This window comes from Rattus norvegicus, chromosome 5 (assembly GCF_036323735.1).
Source record: "Rattus norvegicus strain BN/NHsdMcwi chromosome 5, GRCr8, whole genome shotgun sequence".
Classification (NCBI taxonomy): domain Eukaryota; kingdom Metazoa; phylum Chordata; class Mammalia; order Rodentia; family Muridae; genus Rattus; species Rattus norvegicus.
Genome location: NC_086023.1, coordinates 141,274,174 through 141,293,151, shown reverse-complemented (window position 1 = coordinate 141,293,151; position 18,978 = coordinate 141,274,174). Strand labels below are relative to the sequence as shown.

Below are 18,978 nucleotides of genomic sequence, written 5' to 3'. Positions count from 1 at the left end.
AACTGTCACCTCCACACTGGGACTAACTGTCACCTCCACACTGGGACTCACTGTCACCTCCACAATGGGACTCACTGTCACCTCCACACTGGGACTCACTGTCACCTCCACACTGGGACTCACTGTCACCTCCACAATGGGACTCACTGTCACCTCCACACTGGGACTCACTGTCATCTCCACACTGGGATTCACTGTCACCCCACACTGAGACTAACTGTCACCTCCACACTGGGACTCACTGTCACCTCCACACTGGGACTCACTGTCACCTCCACACTGGGACTCACTGTCACCTCCACACTGGGACTCACTGTCACCTCCACACTGGGACTCACTGTCACCTCCACACTGGGATTCACTGTCACCTCCACAGGGATTCACTGTCACCTCCACACTGGGACTCACTGTCACCTCCACACTGGGACTCACTGTCACCTCCACACTAATGCACTCTCCTCTCCTTACTGTGATTCATGAAGATCTGTTGATTCCATGTCCTAAGTGTCCCTTCATTATCTACAGCTATTTTCCTCCATAGCTTGAAGGTCATTATCTGTTTTAGTGGGAAGCCAGAGAAGAGTAGAGGGAGAAGGAGATTTGGTTTGTGTGTGTGTGTGTGTGTGTGTTTTTTTTTTTTTTTTGAAACAAAGTCTTATAGTCCAGGTTGGGCTCCAACTTGCCACAGGGCACCACATCTGACTTCAATACTCTCCTTTAAATTTTTTCTATCTCCTTCATGTAGTTCTCATCTCCTACAACCAGCTCTCCAAAGTGTAGCCAGGAATGTTTTCAAGTCTAAAAGTAACCACAAACGTCTAGCTTTTATCGCTCTGAACTCATTCATGCTGTATATCGTAGCCATTGAGACTTCGGTTCCTACAACAGTTTTGGTTTGGAGTTCTTCTGTCATCAGCTTTTCTATAAGCGGTCTCTTGTTGGATGAGGACCCTCTTTAGCATGCTTTCCTGGTTACATTGTTTCATCACCAGCTCTTAACTTACAGTCTGCTTCTCCGGTTGTCCAGTTCCAGGACAGGTTAAGACTCCCACTTGTATGCTTCCCTTCCCTTCCTACTTGTCACAGGTTATAATTAGATAGTTGTTGTTGTTGTGACTATTTCATTAGTATCTGTCATCTCTAGCAGATGAGAAGCCCTTGGAGGACAGGAAGCAAGCCTCTTTTCATGCCAAAGTACCTTCAACTACAAAGCTTGACGTTATAATGCCTTACACATGGAGATGCTCAATTACGTGTGTTGGGTGCATGTATGCACATGCCTAGCCGAATGACTGTGTAACTTACAACAAAGTTGACCTGGAGTGTGGTGACCTCATAAGGACTGCGTTTCCATCCTGTCAGAGCAGCCCATCCACCTCCCTCAAAGGCATCTCTCTGGGCCACTGTCATTTGCAACATATCATAGGATATACCACCTACTTGTTTGGCTTCTGAATCATCTGAAAACCACCTCATTCAACAATGTGGCCTATCAACTTTCAGAGATAGAGTAATAATTGCCACTTATTCGTTGACTAATATGTATTCTGTGCCTACTCCTGCAGCACTCAAACACTGTGCGCATCATGGGGAAACACAGATGAATAAGGGCTTCCTTGTTATTCTCAAGGAATGTATGGTTTTGCAGCAAAGTTAGACATATATGCAAATTAAAGCTGCCTCCTTTAAAACGCTAATATTCCAAGGCACACTCAATGTTTTAAAGGACCACAGAGTGACTATCAAAGCACACAGCAAAACCCTAGCTAAGAGAGGTGTGTTTAGAATGACTACCCAAGGGACATATTTTTCAAGTCTTCTAATCTCTCCCTTTGAATCTGTTTACACCACAAGAAAACAATTTAGGTGGTACTCTTAGGTCCCCTTAAAAATAACCATTGTTAAGCAAGTAGCTTTTCATGTCCTTGGCTTTTATTGAACATAGAAAGAGCCATGCAAGCTGTCTTAAAGGGTTTATTACATCACTGTTCCCTAATAAAGTCACGGGAGTCTACCTTGGGAATTAAAGTGATACACAAAATGATGGTCTGTGTCTTCTGCTGAACTGATTCCTTTCAGATAACATCGATTCATCGTGACTAGGGTTTCATTTTTCTTTAGCATCCAAAAGGCTCAGAACTAAGTTTTAAATTCAGTTATAGCCATTTGCCGCCAAGATAATTGCGGGGTTTGTTTAGCTCTAATGTTTTATTTCTAGATTTTAGTTTAAACCACCTTTACATCTATATAGACACTAAATGTGCTAAAATAAACTTAACATGGGTAGTGTTAAGGGAGGGAGACATGAGGCTTGAATCCCAATATGGCAAAAACAAACAGAAAACCAGCAATTTGGCACACTGTGCTGTCTTATATTTTACAAAAATAAATGTGAAAGTATATGACCTATGTTATGATCTTTAAAGAGTTTGTAGAAATGGAAAAGGACTCAGAGAAAAGCAACGTAAAGAACAGGAGAAGAGGAGGAGGAGGACCACGACAACAACGGTGACGACGATGATGACGAAGACAACTGGAGATAGTATGCTTTTATTCTCTAATCCCAAGTGTTGAAGTACTTTGACAGCCATCTTGACAATTAGAAATGAGTGTCTGAAATTTGGACTGTTCTGAGAAAATCTGTTACAGTGATAATGTTAAAGCCAGACTTCAGGAATCACAGCCACTAATATATGAATAATTACAGAAAGGCTTTGAGAGGGGAGGGGATGTTCAGATCGTTCTATTGATGTGTTTGAAAGCACTTGAGTTACTCCCCAGTGTTTCCTAAAGCAGAACATCCCTGTTTTCTATTCATTTGCAGAATATCCAAAGCATTTTCCAGCCAACAGTATAGCAGAGCATCTCAATGGACCAAGGAAGAACCAGCCTGAGCTGCCAAGTCGGATGAGAAACCCAACTGCCAAATCAGCTATCAGGGTGAAGTTCCTAACACCCTGGTACCACTTGCCTAGACAGTTGAAGCCAGTGAGTTTTCTGGTAGGCTTTTTTCTTTTAATCCATTTTGCGTAACTCATATCCATTTAGTGAGCCGATTAATGGCTGGGTCATCTATCCCCAAAATACATTCATTTGTAACACACCTCCTCCTCCAATTTTGCCCATGATTGCACAGGGTTCGTGGATTAAATAAAGCCTATCCTTAGATAACCCGGCTATGTTTGTGAAGATTTCCTGGGACTCAGAGAAAATCCCTTGATAACCCTTTAGAATCACCTCTTTTATCGGTCACGCGGCCACGGGAACCCGGGTCTCCCTAGGTCTCTCCCATCCCCCCCAGACCCCTGTCGCGCAGGTGCGAAAGACCTCCTAGGCCACCCCGGCAGAGAGGGTAAAGGGGGGCCCTGGGAGGGGCGAGGGCGGGGGTGTTGCTAGGCGACCACGCTCTCCGCCCAGACCGGCCCACTTCTTCCGCAGGGGGCGCAAAGGGCCGAGCCCAGGCTTGCGGGCCTCCTGGAGCGGCCCTTTTCCGGCTTGCTCCCCTCCGCCAGGCGGTGGCGCACGCCCGTGACGTCACAGGAGGCGGGGCCAGCGCGGCTGCCGGGTGCCGGAGGCGCCATTGGAGCCGGCTTGGCTTGGGAGCTGTAGCTGAAGAGTTGGGTTCAGGGCTCCTTTGCTGCCGCGTCTGCGTCTGGTCTCTGGCCCTTCCGCGGGATGGCGTGCGGGGCGACACTGAAACGGCCCATGGAGTTCGAGGCGGCGCTGCTGAGCCCCGGTTCCCCGAAGCGGCGACGCTGCGCCCCTCTGCCCGGCCCCACTCCGGGCCTCAGGCCCCCGGACGCCGAGCCGCCGCCGTTTCAGATGCAGACACCGCCGGCGAGCCTCCAGCAGCCTGCCCCTCCCGGCAGCGAGCGTCGCCTTCCAACTCCTGGTAACCTGCGCTGCTGCTGCGGACTTGGCAGGAAGCCAGGCCGGGGCGTGGGGGGCGGGGAGGGTGCGGGGGTCGTAGGCGCCGGCCGAAATTACCTCAGCACCCCAAATCGGCCTTGGAAGAAAAAGGAACTGGGGTGCTGCTAGGCCCGGTTGCTTCCGGGGACGAGAGACATCCGGGAAGGGTAGTGGCCCCACAGTGTCGGTTTTCGGGTTTCCTGGAGCTGGAGAGTCTTGGGGGTGGACACCGAGATGAGGTGGGGATACCCCAGGCCACCGAAGACTCTTGGTGTCCCTGAAGCCCCTCCTGTCTCCGCTAGTGCGGAACCTCCCCGGAGATTCAGTGGGCCATGGAAAATTGGATTCTGCTCACGAACCCAGCCGTGAGTGGGGCGGGAGACGGATTAGAGGGGAAGGGGCGTGAGTGTATGTAGCGGCCGAACGGTTCTGAAGCTTTTAGGGAGACTTGATTTCTAGAATTCTTTAGGGAGCAGAAACCATCCCAATAGTCATGGAATACGATTCAACCAAACTATTTCTTAGAGGGACTGACCTTGTTTTATTGTATGGCTATTGTCTTGTTTCAGGTATGGCTTGAAGTGGGTAGTTGGTTAGCTAGTATTTGAGAATCCTTAAGTACACAGAGGTTCTGTACTCAAAATTCAAACAGCTAATACAGTGACTCGACCTGAGTAAAGCACTTCATTTTAGCCAAGGCAAAAGGAAGGACTCATGTGACAGTAAAGATGCCTATCATATTGCAGTAGGAGGAGGGAAAGTGCCTCAGCGCTCACATTCAGCAATTTTAAAGGGATCCCAGAAATAATCCCTCAAAAGGATTTGGGCAAGTTGCTTCTTTGTGGGATTTTTTCCTCCTTGTTCCTCAAGCATGAGGAAAACCTGCAATCCCTTTAAATCATTTCCCCCCCTTACATCTTTCATTCTCTAGTGCCTCTAGTTTTCATTTCCTCCTTCCTCTGCCTAGCCACCCAAGGATACTGCTGCCACCAGCAGACCTCTCAAGTCTTATCTTTATACCTGTGTTCACTTCTTAACCACACGTTTCCTTTAAACTGCGGCTCCACTCTTTCCACTAGACCTGCTCTCTGTATCTTTTCCTTGAGTTTGTTAATCTCAATAGTCTTTTTCCTTCGCTGATTTGTGACAGTGTCTCACTCTGTAGACTGACCTGGAACCCACAGTGTGGCCCAGGCCTGTCTTGAACTCAGCAGTCCTTCTGCCCCAGCCTCACAAGTGGCTGGAATTACAGACTTGTAACCCATCATGGCTGATTCCAAGAATCATTTCTAAATAGAGTCTTACATCCATTACCTAGTCTGACCCACAATGCAATCTTTTCCATTTAAATTCCCTGATGACTTAATGTTATATATAGTCTTACGCACAGAATGACTGAACACTTGGAAGGTTTTTTTTTAATTTTGCTTGTTTGTTTTTATGAGGGCCCTAAAAGCAGGGGCAGGCAGGGCTGAGACAGGAAGATCAAGAGAGCTAAAATTCTACACCAGCCAGAGCCACATAAGAAGACCCCATTTCAAAGTGGCAGAGCCATAGATGTCTGTTTGGATAAAATTTTATTTCTTCACTTCCAGCCGAGCTTAGTTGTTTAATGATCATTTTAAAATGCGTTAGGGGGCTGGGGATTTAGCTCAGTGGTAGAGCGCTTACCTAGGAAGCGCAAGGCCCTGGGTTCGGTCCCCAGCTCCGAAAAAAAGAACCAAAAAAAAAAAAAAAATGCGTTAGAAGACTGACTATGGCAGAGTCTTGTAATGAGGTCTTCTTTGTTGTTGGAGATGCTGGCTTTGAAAACCAGAACCTCTCTTTGCTCTGGGGAAACTAAATGCCCAGAACTGTTACGTTTTTTAACTTTTTTAATTTATTAAATACACCCCAAAACCTTGTTTCTTAATGCATATTGAATTTTGGTTCTGTCAGGCATGAAAGAAACCTGAAGTATTAATATATTACTTAATGCTGTAGCTTAAGTAGAACATGTCATCTGGATAAAGTAGAGATGTTGCTAGTTGCTCTACAAATAGACTAAGCGGGTTTGGCATCCCATACTGTAGTCTCAGCACTTGAGAAGCAGAAGCTGGAGTGAGTGCTACAAGCTCAGGGCCAGCCTGGTCTATGTAATGAATTCCAAGCTACTCAGGGCTTATCCAGATGCTATCTCAGAACACCAAATAACAATGATGTCATCTAAGGGGAAAATGAATTAACAATGGGATGTTTAAAAGTTTCCTTCTCTTCTTCCACCCTTTTTTTGTGGGTGGCTTAGGAAAGACATGTAACCCAAGCTGGATTTAAAAGCATTCAATAGACAGCTAAGGATGACCTTGACCTCTGAACCTCCTGAGCTCTGGTTTTGGGGCAAGTGTTTGATTAAGAGTCAGTCTGTCTTTATTTGAGTAGCATCCCGCTTGTTATTGCTATGTATGTATGCATGAGTTTGAGCTCCTGTTCTTCCTACCTCTACCTCCTGTATACTGAGTGGGATTATGGACTCCTGTTACCATGCCTGCCTTAGGACTCTGGGGGGGAGGGAGGGGATTGAAACAAAATCTTTTGAGGAAGCCTAGTTGGTCAAGAACTCACAAAACTGCACCGGCCTCTGCCTCCTGAAGTGTGCTCCTCCCTCTGCCTCCTGAAGTGTGCTCCTCCCTCTGCCTCCTGAAGTGTGCTCCTCCCTCTCCCTCCTGAAGTGTGCTCCTCCCTCTCCCTCCTGAAGTGTGCTCCTCCCTCTCCCTCCTGAAGTGTGCTCCTCCCTCTCCCTCCTGAAGTGTGCTCCTCCCTCTGCCTCCTGAAGTGTGCTCCTCCCTCTGCCTCCTGAAGTGTGCTCCTCCCTCTGCCTCCTGAAGTGTGCTCCTCCCTCTGCCTCCTGAAGTGTGCTCCTCCCTCTGCCTCCTGAAGTGTGCTCCTCCCTCTGCCTCCTGAAGTGTGCTCCTCCCTCTCCCTCCTGAAGTGTGCTCCTCCCTCTCCCTCCTGAAGTGTGCTCCTCCCTCTGCCTCCTGAAGTGTGCTCCTCCCTCTGCCTCCTGAAGTGTGCTCCTCCCTCTCCCTCCTGAAGTGTGCTCCTCCACCCGGCTCGTGAGGCTGAGTCCTGAAGGGCTCTTAGTTTCATCTTACAGTAGCTCAGAAACATTAATTTTTTAAAAATTATTTAATGTACAGTGTTATGAGACTGTCAGATTCCTTGGAGCTGGAGCTACAGACAATTATGAGCTGTCATGTGGGTGCTGGGAATTGAACTTGGGTCCTTTGGGAGAGCAGACAATGTTCTTAACCACTGAACCATTTCTCCAGCCCCCAGAAACATTAATTTTAGGGAGAAATTTAGCCTGATAAATAACCTGGAAGCTAAAAGCTAAATAATAATGAGAATCAAGGATTAAGAGTATCATATGTATTATAAAGAAATTTGCATTGTTAAAAATAAACACTGTTCCTTTTTTAGATGGTCTTCAGAAGAAAATCACAACTGTTTTCCTCTTGCAAGAGAGGAATCTTAGACTCTATGTTAGCATTTGGACTTGGTAGTGGATCCTACCAGCCTAGAAGTGTGTGTGTCCATTGTTCATTAGCTGCTCAGGAGGCAAGTGGAGTGGCTCAGAGCCTTCTGCCCTCATACTTGTCCTTTCTTGTTTCCTGGCAGTTGCTTACATCCTTGTATTGAATGAATCTGGCAGGTGTGCGCTTGAGGAGTAGGACTTAAGAAAAAAAAGAACTTTCCTATCTGCAGGCATCTAGAGCCTGAATTTCATGATCTTGTTAAAGGAAAATGTTACTGTGTTCTAGCATTTAGGCAGAGTTGGTTTACCTAGATGTACAACTACCAAATCATACTATCATTGTGACCAAATCCAGTCATTTGATTCTCATTACCTGTTCAAATGACTTCCTAAAATTGCTCATAGCAAACAAAGAGACATTATCACCACCTTCCATCCCTGACAAATATGGTTACAAAGCAGAGTATACACTGGAACAGTTTGAATTGGAGAATATAATTTCCTGGTTTTTAGATAGACCTATGTAGCTGGTCGGAACTTGTTGTATAGGCCAGGACGGCCTTGAACTTTGCAGTGATCTTCCTGCTCCCATCCCCACCTCCCAGTATTAGAATTCTAGGCATTCATCACTGTGGATGCAGTCTCTGCTTTTGTTATTGGGGTGCTTTATATTATCTGGGAAAGGACCACAGTGTTATGTCACTGTATATAAAAACTTGAAACCCACATCCTCCTTAGACGCTTGTCTCCAGGAGTAGTTTTATAGTTAGTTGCTAATTGGTGTTTCCTGCTTGTTAGCAACTTCTGTTGGTGATGACTGACTCAATCATTTGACTCCTAGCAAACATGGTGTGTTATAATATCACCTTTCTTTGTTTTTCCTATACTAGATATTGAACATAGATTGCATGAGAAGCCAGTGCTTTATCACTGAGCTGTTTCCTCAGCCTTAACTTTTTTCTTTTTTGTTTGTTTGTTTGTTTGAGACAGAGTTTTTCTGTGTAACAGCGCTGGCTGTCTTGGAGCTCACTTTGTAGACAAGGCTGGCTTTGAACTACAGAGATCCACCTGTCCTTGCCTCCCAAATGCTGGGATTAGAGGTGTGAACCACCTCTTGCTGAGCTGCTTAGGCTGGCTTTCAATTTGCTCTCCACTTTAGGCTTGCCTTGGCCTCCAGAGAGGCTGGGATCACATTGGCATCACTAGGCTAGGCTGAGCTCAGAAGTGTTTTGGTTTTGAGACCATTCCTGCCTCCAGAATATTTGTTTGTTTTGAGACAGGGTCTCACTCAGGCATTGGAACTTACTGAGTAGCCCAGGCTGACCTTGACCTACCAGTGAGCCTCCTGTTTTATTTCCCAATCACTGAGCTTACCAGCTACCAAGCCCAGCTTGTTTGTCAGTTGGGTTTAGTTTGGTTTTGGATTGTTGTTGTTGTTCTTTGTTTTTTTGGGGGGGCAGGGGGGAGGTTGCAGGGGCGGGGAGAGACAGTGTCTCAAACTGTTCTCAAACTCTGTGTAATCCAAGATGACTTTGGGTGCCTGATTCTTCTGCTTCCCACCTTCCAAGCTGGAATTACAGGCATGAGTTTACCACCATACTCAGCTCAGAAACTTTTTCTTTAAGAATTTATTTTTATTTTAAAGTGTGTGTGTGTGTGTGTGTGTGTGTGTGAGAGAGAGAGAGAGAGAGAGAGAGAGAGAGAGAGAGATTGCCTGCGTGTGAGTATGTAAGTGCAGGTGCCTACAGAGCCACTGGGGTCCTCTGGAACTAGTTACAGGTGGTTGTGATCTGCTTAAAATGTGCCTTCTGAGAACTGAACACAGGTCCTCTGGGAAAACAGTGTTTCTTAACCTCAGAGGCATCTCTCTGGCCCTTTTTTGGGGTTTGGTTTGGTTTAGTTTTGGTTTTGGTTTGGTTGTTTTTTTGAGACAGTTTCTTTCTCTGTGTAACAGCACTGACTGCCCTTAACTCACTTTGTAGACCAGGCTGGCCTTGAACTCACCAAGATCCACTTGCCTCTGTCTCTTCTGGAATTAAAGGTTTGCACTACCATACCTGGCTCAGAAATACTTTTAATGAGCCTTGATAATTGATCCCAAATAGTAGCCCTCAGCTCCTTCCAGGATGTTGCACATAATGCCTTTTCTATCTACCATCTTCCCCAAAGATCTTTAAGTCTCCTGGAACAAACCCTTAATTGTTAAAGGTCCATTAGTGGTAAGCATAATATAAAGCATAATACTGTGCTTTGTAGATGTAAAACTTAGAGCTAAGGCATGGAGATTGCTGTGAGATGAGGTCTAATATGGGCCACAGTCTGAAACCATTTCTCAAAACAAAACAAACAAAAAGAGCCAGACATGGTAACGCACACCTTTAACCTGAGTGCTTGGGAAATAAAGGGGATCCGTCAGGAGGAGTCCATGGTCATCTCAGCTGTACAAGATCAAGGCCAGGGTAGGCTACATGAGACTCTGTCACTAAAAACAAAACAAATTAAGAATAACACAGTTTATTTTACTTTAAATCGTACTGGTGAATCCAGCAAAATGCAGGTCTGACTTGTTTGCTTACCACAGGAAAAAGTAAAGGAAACTGGGTGACAGGCATAACTAGCAAATTCTTATTTTAGGAATTAAACTTTTCTGAGATTTATTTATTTTTACTTTATGTTCATGAGTGTTTCCTACAAGTATGAGCCACTTGCACAACAAACACTCGTGTACACTGGGCCACCTCACCAGCTCCACAGTCAGGATATGAACTATGTCTTGAGCTATGGGAATGATCCATACACTATAACATTTACCTGTTAACATAAGGGTAAGGAAAAGATTATGACCTATATGATAAAAGGAATATTTAGTCAGAATACCATCTTTGAGCTGAGGATGTATCTCATTGGTAAATTGCTTGCCTAACATTTAAGACTTCAAGTTTGAACCCCAGCATCTTATAGAATAAAGTAATAAGACTTTCTTGCCAATCTTCTCAAGGAAGTTTGTGAGTAGAAAGTTTGAAGAAGGGTTGGAGAGACAGCTCAGCGGTTTAGAGCACTGACTGCTCTTCCAAAGGTCCTGAGTTCAATTCCCACAACCAGATGGGACCATCTGTACAACTCACAACCATCTGTAATGGGATCCAATGTCCTCTTCTGATGTTGTCTGAAGACAGCGACAGTGTACTCACATACATAAAATAAATAGATCTTTGGGAAAAAAAGAGAAAGTTTGAAGAAATGACCATAAAATGAATATTCAAGTTCATTTTCTTTTTTTTACTAGAGCAAATTTTTCAGAACATAAAACAAGAATATAATCGTTACCAGAGATGGAGACATTTAGAAGTTGTTCTCAGTCAGAGTGAAGCCTGTACTTCAGAAAGCCAATCTCCCTCCTCGGCACTCACTGCACCAAGCTCTCCAGGTAAGCACACTTCTTCAGGGGCTGTGGCTAGGTTTGGTGGTTCACACCCGCAATCCTAGCATATTTTGGAGGCTAAGGCCAGAATTACGCATTTGAGACCAGTTAGTGATGCCTAGCAAGATCCTGTCTGAAAACTTTAGCTGCATTGTGTCCTTTAGCCATTCGTGCTGCATTGCCTTTCCTCCCCGTGACAGTGTACCTGACAGGAGCAACTTCAGGCAGAATGGCTTTGTTTTGGCTCATGGTTTCAGGTGGTATTGTCCTTTGTGGCGGCCAGGCATGGTGAAGTGGCTCAGATCCTTCAGTGAACCTATGACTTCCTCCTCATATGGTATAGACCAGGAAATGGGGGGGTGACATGGAACCAGATACAGACAGAAACTTCAAATGCCTGTCCCAGTGCCTATTTGCCCCTGCCAGGCCTCATCATTTTTTTTTTAATTATTTATTATATATAAGTAACTGTAGCTGTCTTCAGACACACCAGAAGGAGGGCATCAGATCTCATTACAGATGGTTGTGAGCCACCATGTGGTTGCTGGGAATTGAACTCAGGACCTCTGGAAGAGCAGTCAGTGCTCTTAACTGCTGAGCCATCTCTCCAGCCTCAGCCCTCATCTTTTAAAAGACACAACAGCCTTCAAACTGATGCCACAAGCTAGGAATCAGGCACTTAAAACATTGGCTGTGGAGGGTGTTCTAGATTCAACCCAACTATGGAGCCAAGTTATTTATTTAAACCTAATTAAGTTTTAGGACAAAATTTTCACTTTGAGGTTTTGTTTTTTGACCTAGACAAGTTGTTAATAAGATAGAGTCTCACATACAGCCCTGGCTAGCCTGGAACTCCCAAAGATCCTCTTGCCTTTATCTCCTGGGTGCCAGAATCAGAGTTGTGTGTCACTATGCCTGGTCCTGTTTTGTTGTCTAGACAAAGCCTCAGTATATATCCTTGGCTGGTCTGCAGCCTGGGCTGTCCATCGATGTGTGGCAGCCTTTTTGCATGCTCTTGAGCCATCACTCCCAAAAAGGTTTACCATCCGAGGCTCATGTGCATTAACTTTATTTCAGATGCATAAGTGCAGTCACATGTGGCTACTGCATTAGCATGCACCTGTAGAACATCTTAGACACTTTGTTTTAGAAAGTTCTCTTGGACAGTCCTGCTTCCTAACCTTGACCTGTGGTTCGTGGGGCTGTGCTCAAACTTCTCAGGCTTTGATGTTGTCACTTAGTGAACTAGGCTTCCTTGCTATGTCCCTATAAATGGTCAGCAGGCCAGTGTCACCAACCTGTAGAAAAATCTGTTTCCTCAAAATATTAAATTTCTTAACAGTTTAAAATTTAAAAATTATCTCGCTTAAAAGTTATTGCCTGGGACCTGGCTATCTTAGCACTCAGGAAGTAGTGCCAGGCAGATCAGGCAGATCTTGGTGAGTTAAAGACCAACCTGATTTACATAGTGAGTTCCAGACAGCCAGGGCTATGCAGAGAAGAGACCCTGATTTTTTTTTTTGTTTTTTTTAAACGGTGGTGGTTCAAAGAGGAGTGAAAGAGAGAGGAGATTGTCTCCTAATAAATTAGTGGTTTTGAGAAGCTTGGTGGGCAGGAAGAGTAAGGAGCTGTTTAGTGGGTAAAGGTTTTTTTACTTTGAGGATGGCAGGAATGTTTTAGAACTAGGGGGAGTAGCACAGCATGATGACCATACTGAATGCCACTGACATTTTCACTTTCAAATGGCTAATCCCATGTTTCCGAATTACTCTGCAGTGCTGAGGATCAATCCAGAGCTTTGTGCAAAAGTGTTCTACTACTAGCTGCATAGCCAGTTCCCCTCCTTCCCAATAGTATTTTAATCTGTATTCACTTTCTTTTTTTTTTTTTTTTTTTTCCTTCGGAGCTGGGGACCGAACCCAGGGCCTTGCGCTTGCTAGGCAAACGCTCTACCACTGAGCAAAATCCCCAATCCTGTATTCACTTTCTTTGTGGGTGTTTTGTGTGCATGTATGTCCTGATACTATGTGAGTGCCTAGTGCCAGCAGAGGCTAGAAGAGGGCATCAGATCCTCTGGAACTGGAATTAGATGGTTATAAGCAACCACGTGGATGTTGGGAATTAAACCAGGGTTCTCTAGAATTGTACCCAATGAGTGATTTTAATTGCTGAGCCATCACTTAAATATTATTTAAGTCCAGCTTCTTAAATATTATTGTTTATTTTTGTTTTTTTCAAAACAGGCTTTCTCTATGTAGCGCTGGCTGTCCTAGAACTCTCTTTGTAGACCAGGCTAGCCTCTCGAAGTCACAGAGATCCACCTTCCTAGAGTGCCAGGATTAAAGGTGTGAACCACACCCGTCTATGTTATTTTAAATGAGACAGGAATCTTAGAGGGCAAGGGTGAAGTTTTATTTTGTTTTTTAATTTGGGGACAGAATCTTACTAGTTGTCCAATATTTGTTTTGGTAAATTCTTAACCTCATACTCCATAGGATCTGGGATCCTATGAACCAACAGGGAAATAAATATTTTTAATATATGTAAATATAAACAGATAAGAATTTTTATTACGGGGTTGGGTATTTAGCTCAGTGGTAGAGCGCTTGCCTGGCAAGCGCAAGGCCCTGGATTCGGTCCCCAGCTCCGAGAAAAAGGAAAAAGAAAAAAGAAAAAAGATAAGAATTTTTATTACATTTATTTATTTATATCAGGCAGATGTACTTATGCCATGGCGTGCATGTAGTAGTCAGAGGACAACTTGTAGGAGTTGGTTCTCTCTGTACACAGCCTGGGTTCACTCACACTCAGGTCCTCGGGCTTGTTGGCAAATGCCTTTCCCATTGAGCCATCTCACTGACCCAAGAATTTTAAAGTAGTGGATTACAGATGATGGGTGCCCAGTGTTTTGGTCATGTTTTATTTGTAAAGGAAAAAAAAAAAAAACTTAATTTAGTTTAAGAAAAAAAAAACCACAGGGTTTGTTGTATCAGGGTGATGAGTATCTTAAATACTGACTAGAATGAAGAAAGATTCTAGACTAATTTGTGGGGATAAGCTGGGCTATGGCTTGATTTTTATGCTGATTTATAAGGCTGCTGCTTCACCAGCAGCAGGAAGTTCTATGGTTCTGTTCCTCCAGTCGCTAGCTAGCTCGCTCCAGAATCGGGCTGTAATTATGCTGTTGCTCAATTCCAGAGTATAAGCTTTCTGTATAACCTTTATCCCTCTCATTTTGCTGAATACTCTGAACCTGATTGATAAAAACTAATTCACATCTGAGATAATAGATCCCAAGAAGCTGAAAATTACAGTTTTGATGTTCACGCCCTTTGCTGGTAAAGTGACTAGGAAAACTGAGAAAGACATTTAGGGAAGAGATTCATTAAGTAGCAGAGAATGACCTGACTTTAATTCCTGATCTTCTGGCTCCATTTTGGCAGTGCTGTGTTTATAGGAGTCTGATGAATCACAAGAGGAGCATGAGTTAATAAAAGTGTAATGGCTGGCTAAAAATGTGGCTCCAGTTGGTAGACTGCTTGCTTAATGTGCATGAAGCCCTGGGTGGAATCTTCAGCACAGGATAAACCAGCACAGTAATCCCAGTATTTGGGGAGGTAGAGGCAGAGGATCAGAAATTAAAGGTTATTTGAGGTTACTAATAAGTTCAAGGCCAGCCTAGACGTCTTGAGACCATTTCTAAAAGGAAGTGGTAAGGGGTTAGTATTAGTGACTTGTTTTATATTGTTGAGCAAATCTAAAGGTCCTGAGCCACATATTCCTATGTCTATAAAATCATTTGTGGATCCTAAAAGTAAAAGACACTGGGCCCTTACCTGCTACAGAATTAAATGATCAGAAAGTGTATTTTTTATGTTTGTTTTCAGTCAGACAGACACTTCAAATCTCATGTCCACAGGGGTCACAAGTGCTCCAGGATAGCAGTGAATGAATTCCAAAACAAAATCACAAATTTAAAATAGAGGGGCAGGGTGTGGTAACACATGCCTTTAATCCCAGCTTTGGGAAGGCAAAGGCAGGCAGATCTCTGTGACTTTGAGGACAGCCTGGCCTACAGACTGAGTTCCTCTGCTCTGCTCTATACTGAGAAATAGTCTCAAAACAAAAGCCAGATGTAAGCTCACCTCTGTAATCTTATCACTTAGAGACGTGGAGATAGGCAAGATCCACAGGACTTGCTAAGTAGCCAGGCTAGTAGCCATCTAAAGCCAAGAGTATTTATATGAAGGTTATTCACTCCGAGCCACAGAACTGGAATATGTTGTTAAAGATAAGCAGTCTGGGGCCTGGGTGGAGCCTAATACTAAGCAGATATTCTACCCATCTTTTATTTGTATTTAGAATCAGGTACTTGTTAAGTTTCCTGTGTGTGTCTTAAACTCTGTTCCTCTTGCCTTTAGGATTGCTGGGGTTATTGGCATGTGCTTGTATTTGTTTTATATTTATATATTAGTACCCAGCTTGTATTTATGTTTTTGCCAGGTGCTTTCTGGATGAAGAAGGACCAGCCCACCTTTACCCTTCGACAAGTGGGAATAATATGTGAGCGTCTCTTAAAAGACTATGAAGATAAAGTCCGGGAGGAGTATGAGCAGATCCTCAGTACCAAACTGGCAGGTAGGCTGAGACATGGGGTGCTGTGCCGCTGGCACAGCTCAGGAAAGAAGGCTTCGTGCAGGGGATGTTATGGGATTGTGAGCACTGAGGCTACTCTTTGGTGCTGCTGTGGTGTTGTTTTTACATCATATGAAAGAACTCATTTGCATTTCTGAAAGTAGATAAGCCAAGCTCTTGTAAGATAGGCGTTGAGTAGGCCACCAGCTGGCGAACAGGTGGTTGGTCTGTGGTACTTCCTAACGGGTGTCAGGATGGGTACAGTGCAGTGTTCTAACTTCTGCAGGAGAGTCACTTTGTTGCTGTGTAAGTTGAGCACTCTAGCAAGTATAGGTCAGCTGAGGCCAGAGAACAGGGGATCCCAGTGTGATAAAGAATAGTAGAGCCTAGAGAGTGCCTCAGCACTTAGGCTCTCTGCTCCCCCAGAGGACCTGAGGTCTTTTCCCAGCACCGATGTTGGATGGCTCAGGACTACCTACAACTACAGCTGATCCAGCACTCTCTGGACTCAGGCACGTGCATTCAAATGTACGTACCAACAAACATGTGGCCCATATATAGATACACACAATTTAAAAAATAATGATAAGCCTGGAGCTTACTGTGTGGACCAGGCTAGCCTTAAACTCACAGCAATCCTCCTGTGTCCAGTCCCCTCAGAAAATGGGATTCCAAGCATGAACCACCAGGCTCAGTTTTTTCATCTTAGCTTTCTTAGTTGGGATTCTGCTGTTCCCACTTGCTTCCAAAGTCCTCTTACTGATCCCACTGTAATTCCACTTGCTCATGCTTTCATTTTATGACAGGACTTCAGAAACCCAAGCTCCTATATCCCTGTTACAGGAGAGGAAAGGGAATGTTTGAGTAAAGAATAGTGAATGCCAACAGGGAAGACGTGCCATCCTGCTTCCTAAATGCCTGAGAGGTTAGGGATGGGTTTCTGAGATAAGTATACACTCTTTCTTATGTCTTCACAGAACAGTATGAATCATTTGTGAAGTTCACGCATGATCAGATCATGCGACGATATGGGACAAGGCCAACAAGCTGTAAGTATACCACTTTTTTTTTTAATGCCTAGTTCTAAGAACTCAATTTTGCTTGGTAGTATTTCATGTACTGAGAGCAAAAGGCCCATGATGGTTGCTCTTGCAGAGGGCGCAGGCTCTTTATGTGGGTTCCCAGCACCCATATGGTGGCTCACAACCACTTATTTTATAATTTCAGTTCCAGGAGCTCTCCTGACCTCTAAGGGCACCGCCACACATGCAGGACACAAACATATGCAGGCAAAACAGTCATGCACATAAATCAGTCTAAAAAATCATTGTTTAAAGGCCCCGTAAAGTAAAATAGTTAAGAATACGGCCCTGGGTTCGGTCCCCAGCTCCGAAAAAAAGAACCAAAAAAAAAAAAAAAAAAAGAATACCTTGGTATCCAGTACAGTGTCAAACCAAATCTTAATTTTACATAATCCTCACAGTATCCTATAAGGTACAACTTGTAATATTAACCCCAATTTATTGTTAAGGACAATACTTAGAAATGTTAGATAAGGGGTTGGGGATTTAGCTCAGTGGTAGAGCGCTTGCCTAGGAAGCGCAAGGCCCTGGGTTCGGTTCCCAGCTCCGAAAAAAAGAACCAAAAAAAAAAAAAGAAATGTTAGATAATTTGCTCAAGTTTCTGTAGTTAGCCAATATTGGCTACAGTCATCTGTCTCTTAACATCGGTTTCTTCGTTAATGTTTTCCCCCAGAAATGCAGTCCAGTTATTGATGGATGTTGATTTATCCTATGAGTGACCAAAATTTCTTAATTCTAAATATTTGAAGTACTTAAAACACGTTTCTTAAATTCTTGAAGTTTAGTACTTTTGACTTGGTAGCTCCTGCTATTTGATCAGTCACTACTAGTGTATATTTTTTAAAACTGAGCCTGTGTCTTCATTCCCTTCTATTTGTCTTCTAATCCTAATTTGCAGATGTATCCTGAAGCCTTCTTGCCTATCTGGGTACCAGATGTGACCTCAAGAGATGGCTGCTGTATACTTTTTGCAACTGGTTTGATATCACATTTCAGCTCCAACTTTGCATCCTGAGAACACTTAAATGTTTCTGCAGGTCCATTTTATACAACTTGAAAGACCTTAAAACTTTCTGGTTGCCACAAGCATATCTTTCTTTTCTGCTCATCCACTAAACAGCTGTGCCCTACTGTGATAGGTTTTCCAGACAAAAGTACCTGGAACAGCAGTTTAGCAAAGAATGCCTTCGGTGGCACTCAACATGTGGAGTCTCCCCAAGCACAGCTCTGTGAGAAGTGTGAGTGTGTGCGTGTGTGTGTGTGTCTGTGTTTTAAGTTATTATTTGTATTGTGCAAAACTTTTTGATCTTGGGGATTCTGGCTGTGAATTTGATGCACGACAATTATGGTTAAAAACATTTTCTTGGTCTACAGAAGATCATTAATGTTTGGTGACCATATAAGTTGTAACAGTGGGTTGTTTATGTGTAGGTATTATCGTTAAATACAGGGACTGTTTCCAGGCACAGAATTTGAATCGTAAGTTAGGATGGACATTAGACGTGATTATGATGATATAGGGAAGGTCTGCAGTCCTGAATCTGCAAATCCATGGTGAGAAATTAGAACAAACTGGAGACAGGCCATCAGTATATGGACTCTGCCTAGCTGTGCTGGAAAAATACTTTGACTCCAAGCCTTAAAATACCCTGTGGAGTCTGAGCTCACCTCATTCATACAGTCATGGAGCTCCCTGGACGCCGAACTTCTACAGGGAGAAGATCTCCCCTGGAGCAGAAGATCAGGGTGTGCTCGGAGCGGAGTGTGTAACAGGAGTGCGGGGCTGGGCCAGGCTCGCAGCACTGCTACGTGGGAGGAGCCACTCACCTTTGCATCAGTTTCAACATAGAATCTGGAGCCTTTGTCCAGGTTCCCCCAAATTCTCCTCTAAGGTGTCCGTGATCAACTGTTAGAGCTTGGTTTTGGCAATACCCTGCCTGAAGTTGCTTAATGGCTGCTCTTTGCCTTGATCCCAAGGCTGTGAGCAGAAAGCAGCCTCTGTTTTGAGGAGGTGGGAGTTAAGTATACATTTATTTTTACTGTGACTTGTTCAGGACCACATTTTACAAAATGCCTTGTTTCCTTTACTATTGTTTTGGAAAGGAAAGTTTTATGAAAACTGTTTTAGTTTGAATATAGAATAGTTTTATTAATTACGGCTTTATTTTGGAAAAATCTTGAGTTTTAATTCAAATGTTTGCCAATACCTTCCAAAGTAAGGTGATATTCAGAGACAGTTGTTGTGATCAGCTGGCTTGCGGACATTTCTGGGGTATTCACATTTGAAGATTCCTTATTAATGAATGTCTTTGACTTAAATCTAACCAAAAACTGCAACATTATTCTTTGTACATTTTCATTATATAGTGTTAACAAGCTTAGTTGCAAACAAATAAAATACTTAAGCTATTTGTTTA

At 43.9% G+C, this 18,978-nt stretch overlaps 1 protein-coding gene and 1 long non-coding RNA gene across 4 annotated transcripts; both read left to right on the top strand.

Moving 5' to 3' along the window:
• The first annotated feature begins 2,035 nt into the window (after positions 1-2,035).
• On the top strand, positions 2,036-3,177 carry LOC120103124 (uncharacterized). 2 transcript variants are annotated; one of them, XR_005505206.2, is made up of 3 exons: positions 2,036-2,188; positions 2,427-2,542; positions 2,825-3,177. It is a non-coding gene; the product is annotated as an uncharacterized LOC120103124 (long non-coding RNA). The 2 variants fall into 2 exon arrangements; XR_010066628.1 differs by having other exon boundaries at positions 2,048-2,542.
• Positions 3,178-3,534: 357 nt separating this feature from the next.
• Akirin1 (akirin 1) lies at positions 3,535-18,978 on the top strand. Of its 2 annotated transcripts, NM_001030054.1 has the most exons (5): positions 3,577-3,892; positions 10,710-10,850; positions 15,348-15,482; positions 16,457-16,528; positions 17,460-18,978. In NM_001030054.1, the coding sequence occupies exons 1-5, from the start codon at positions 3,676-3,678 to the stop codon at positions 17,468-17,470; spliced, it is 576 nt and encodes a 191-aa protein (NP_001025225.1). In that variant the 5' UTR covers positions 3,577-3,675; the 3' UTR covers positions 17,471-18,978. The 2 variants fall into 2 exon arrangements, with proteins under 2 accessions (XP_063144405.1, NP_001025225.1); XM_063288335.1 differs by lacking the exon at positions 17,460-18,978 and having other exon boundaries at positions 3,535-3,892; positions 16,457-16,953.

Coding starts and splice junctions, on each gene's coding strand:
- Akirin1 (XM_063288335.1), top strand. CDS start 3,676: ATGGCGTGCGGGGCGACACTGAAACGGCCCATGGAGTTCGAGGCGGCG. Junction 3,893..10,709: donor GCGTCGCCTTCCAACTCCTG/GTAACCTGCGCT, acceptor TTTTTTTACTAG/AGCAAATTTTTCAGAACATA. Junction 10,851..15,347: donor CACTGCACCAAGCTCTCCAG/GTAAGCACACTT, acceptor TGTTTTTGCCAG/GTGCTTTCTGGATGAAGAAG.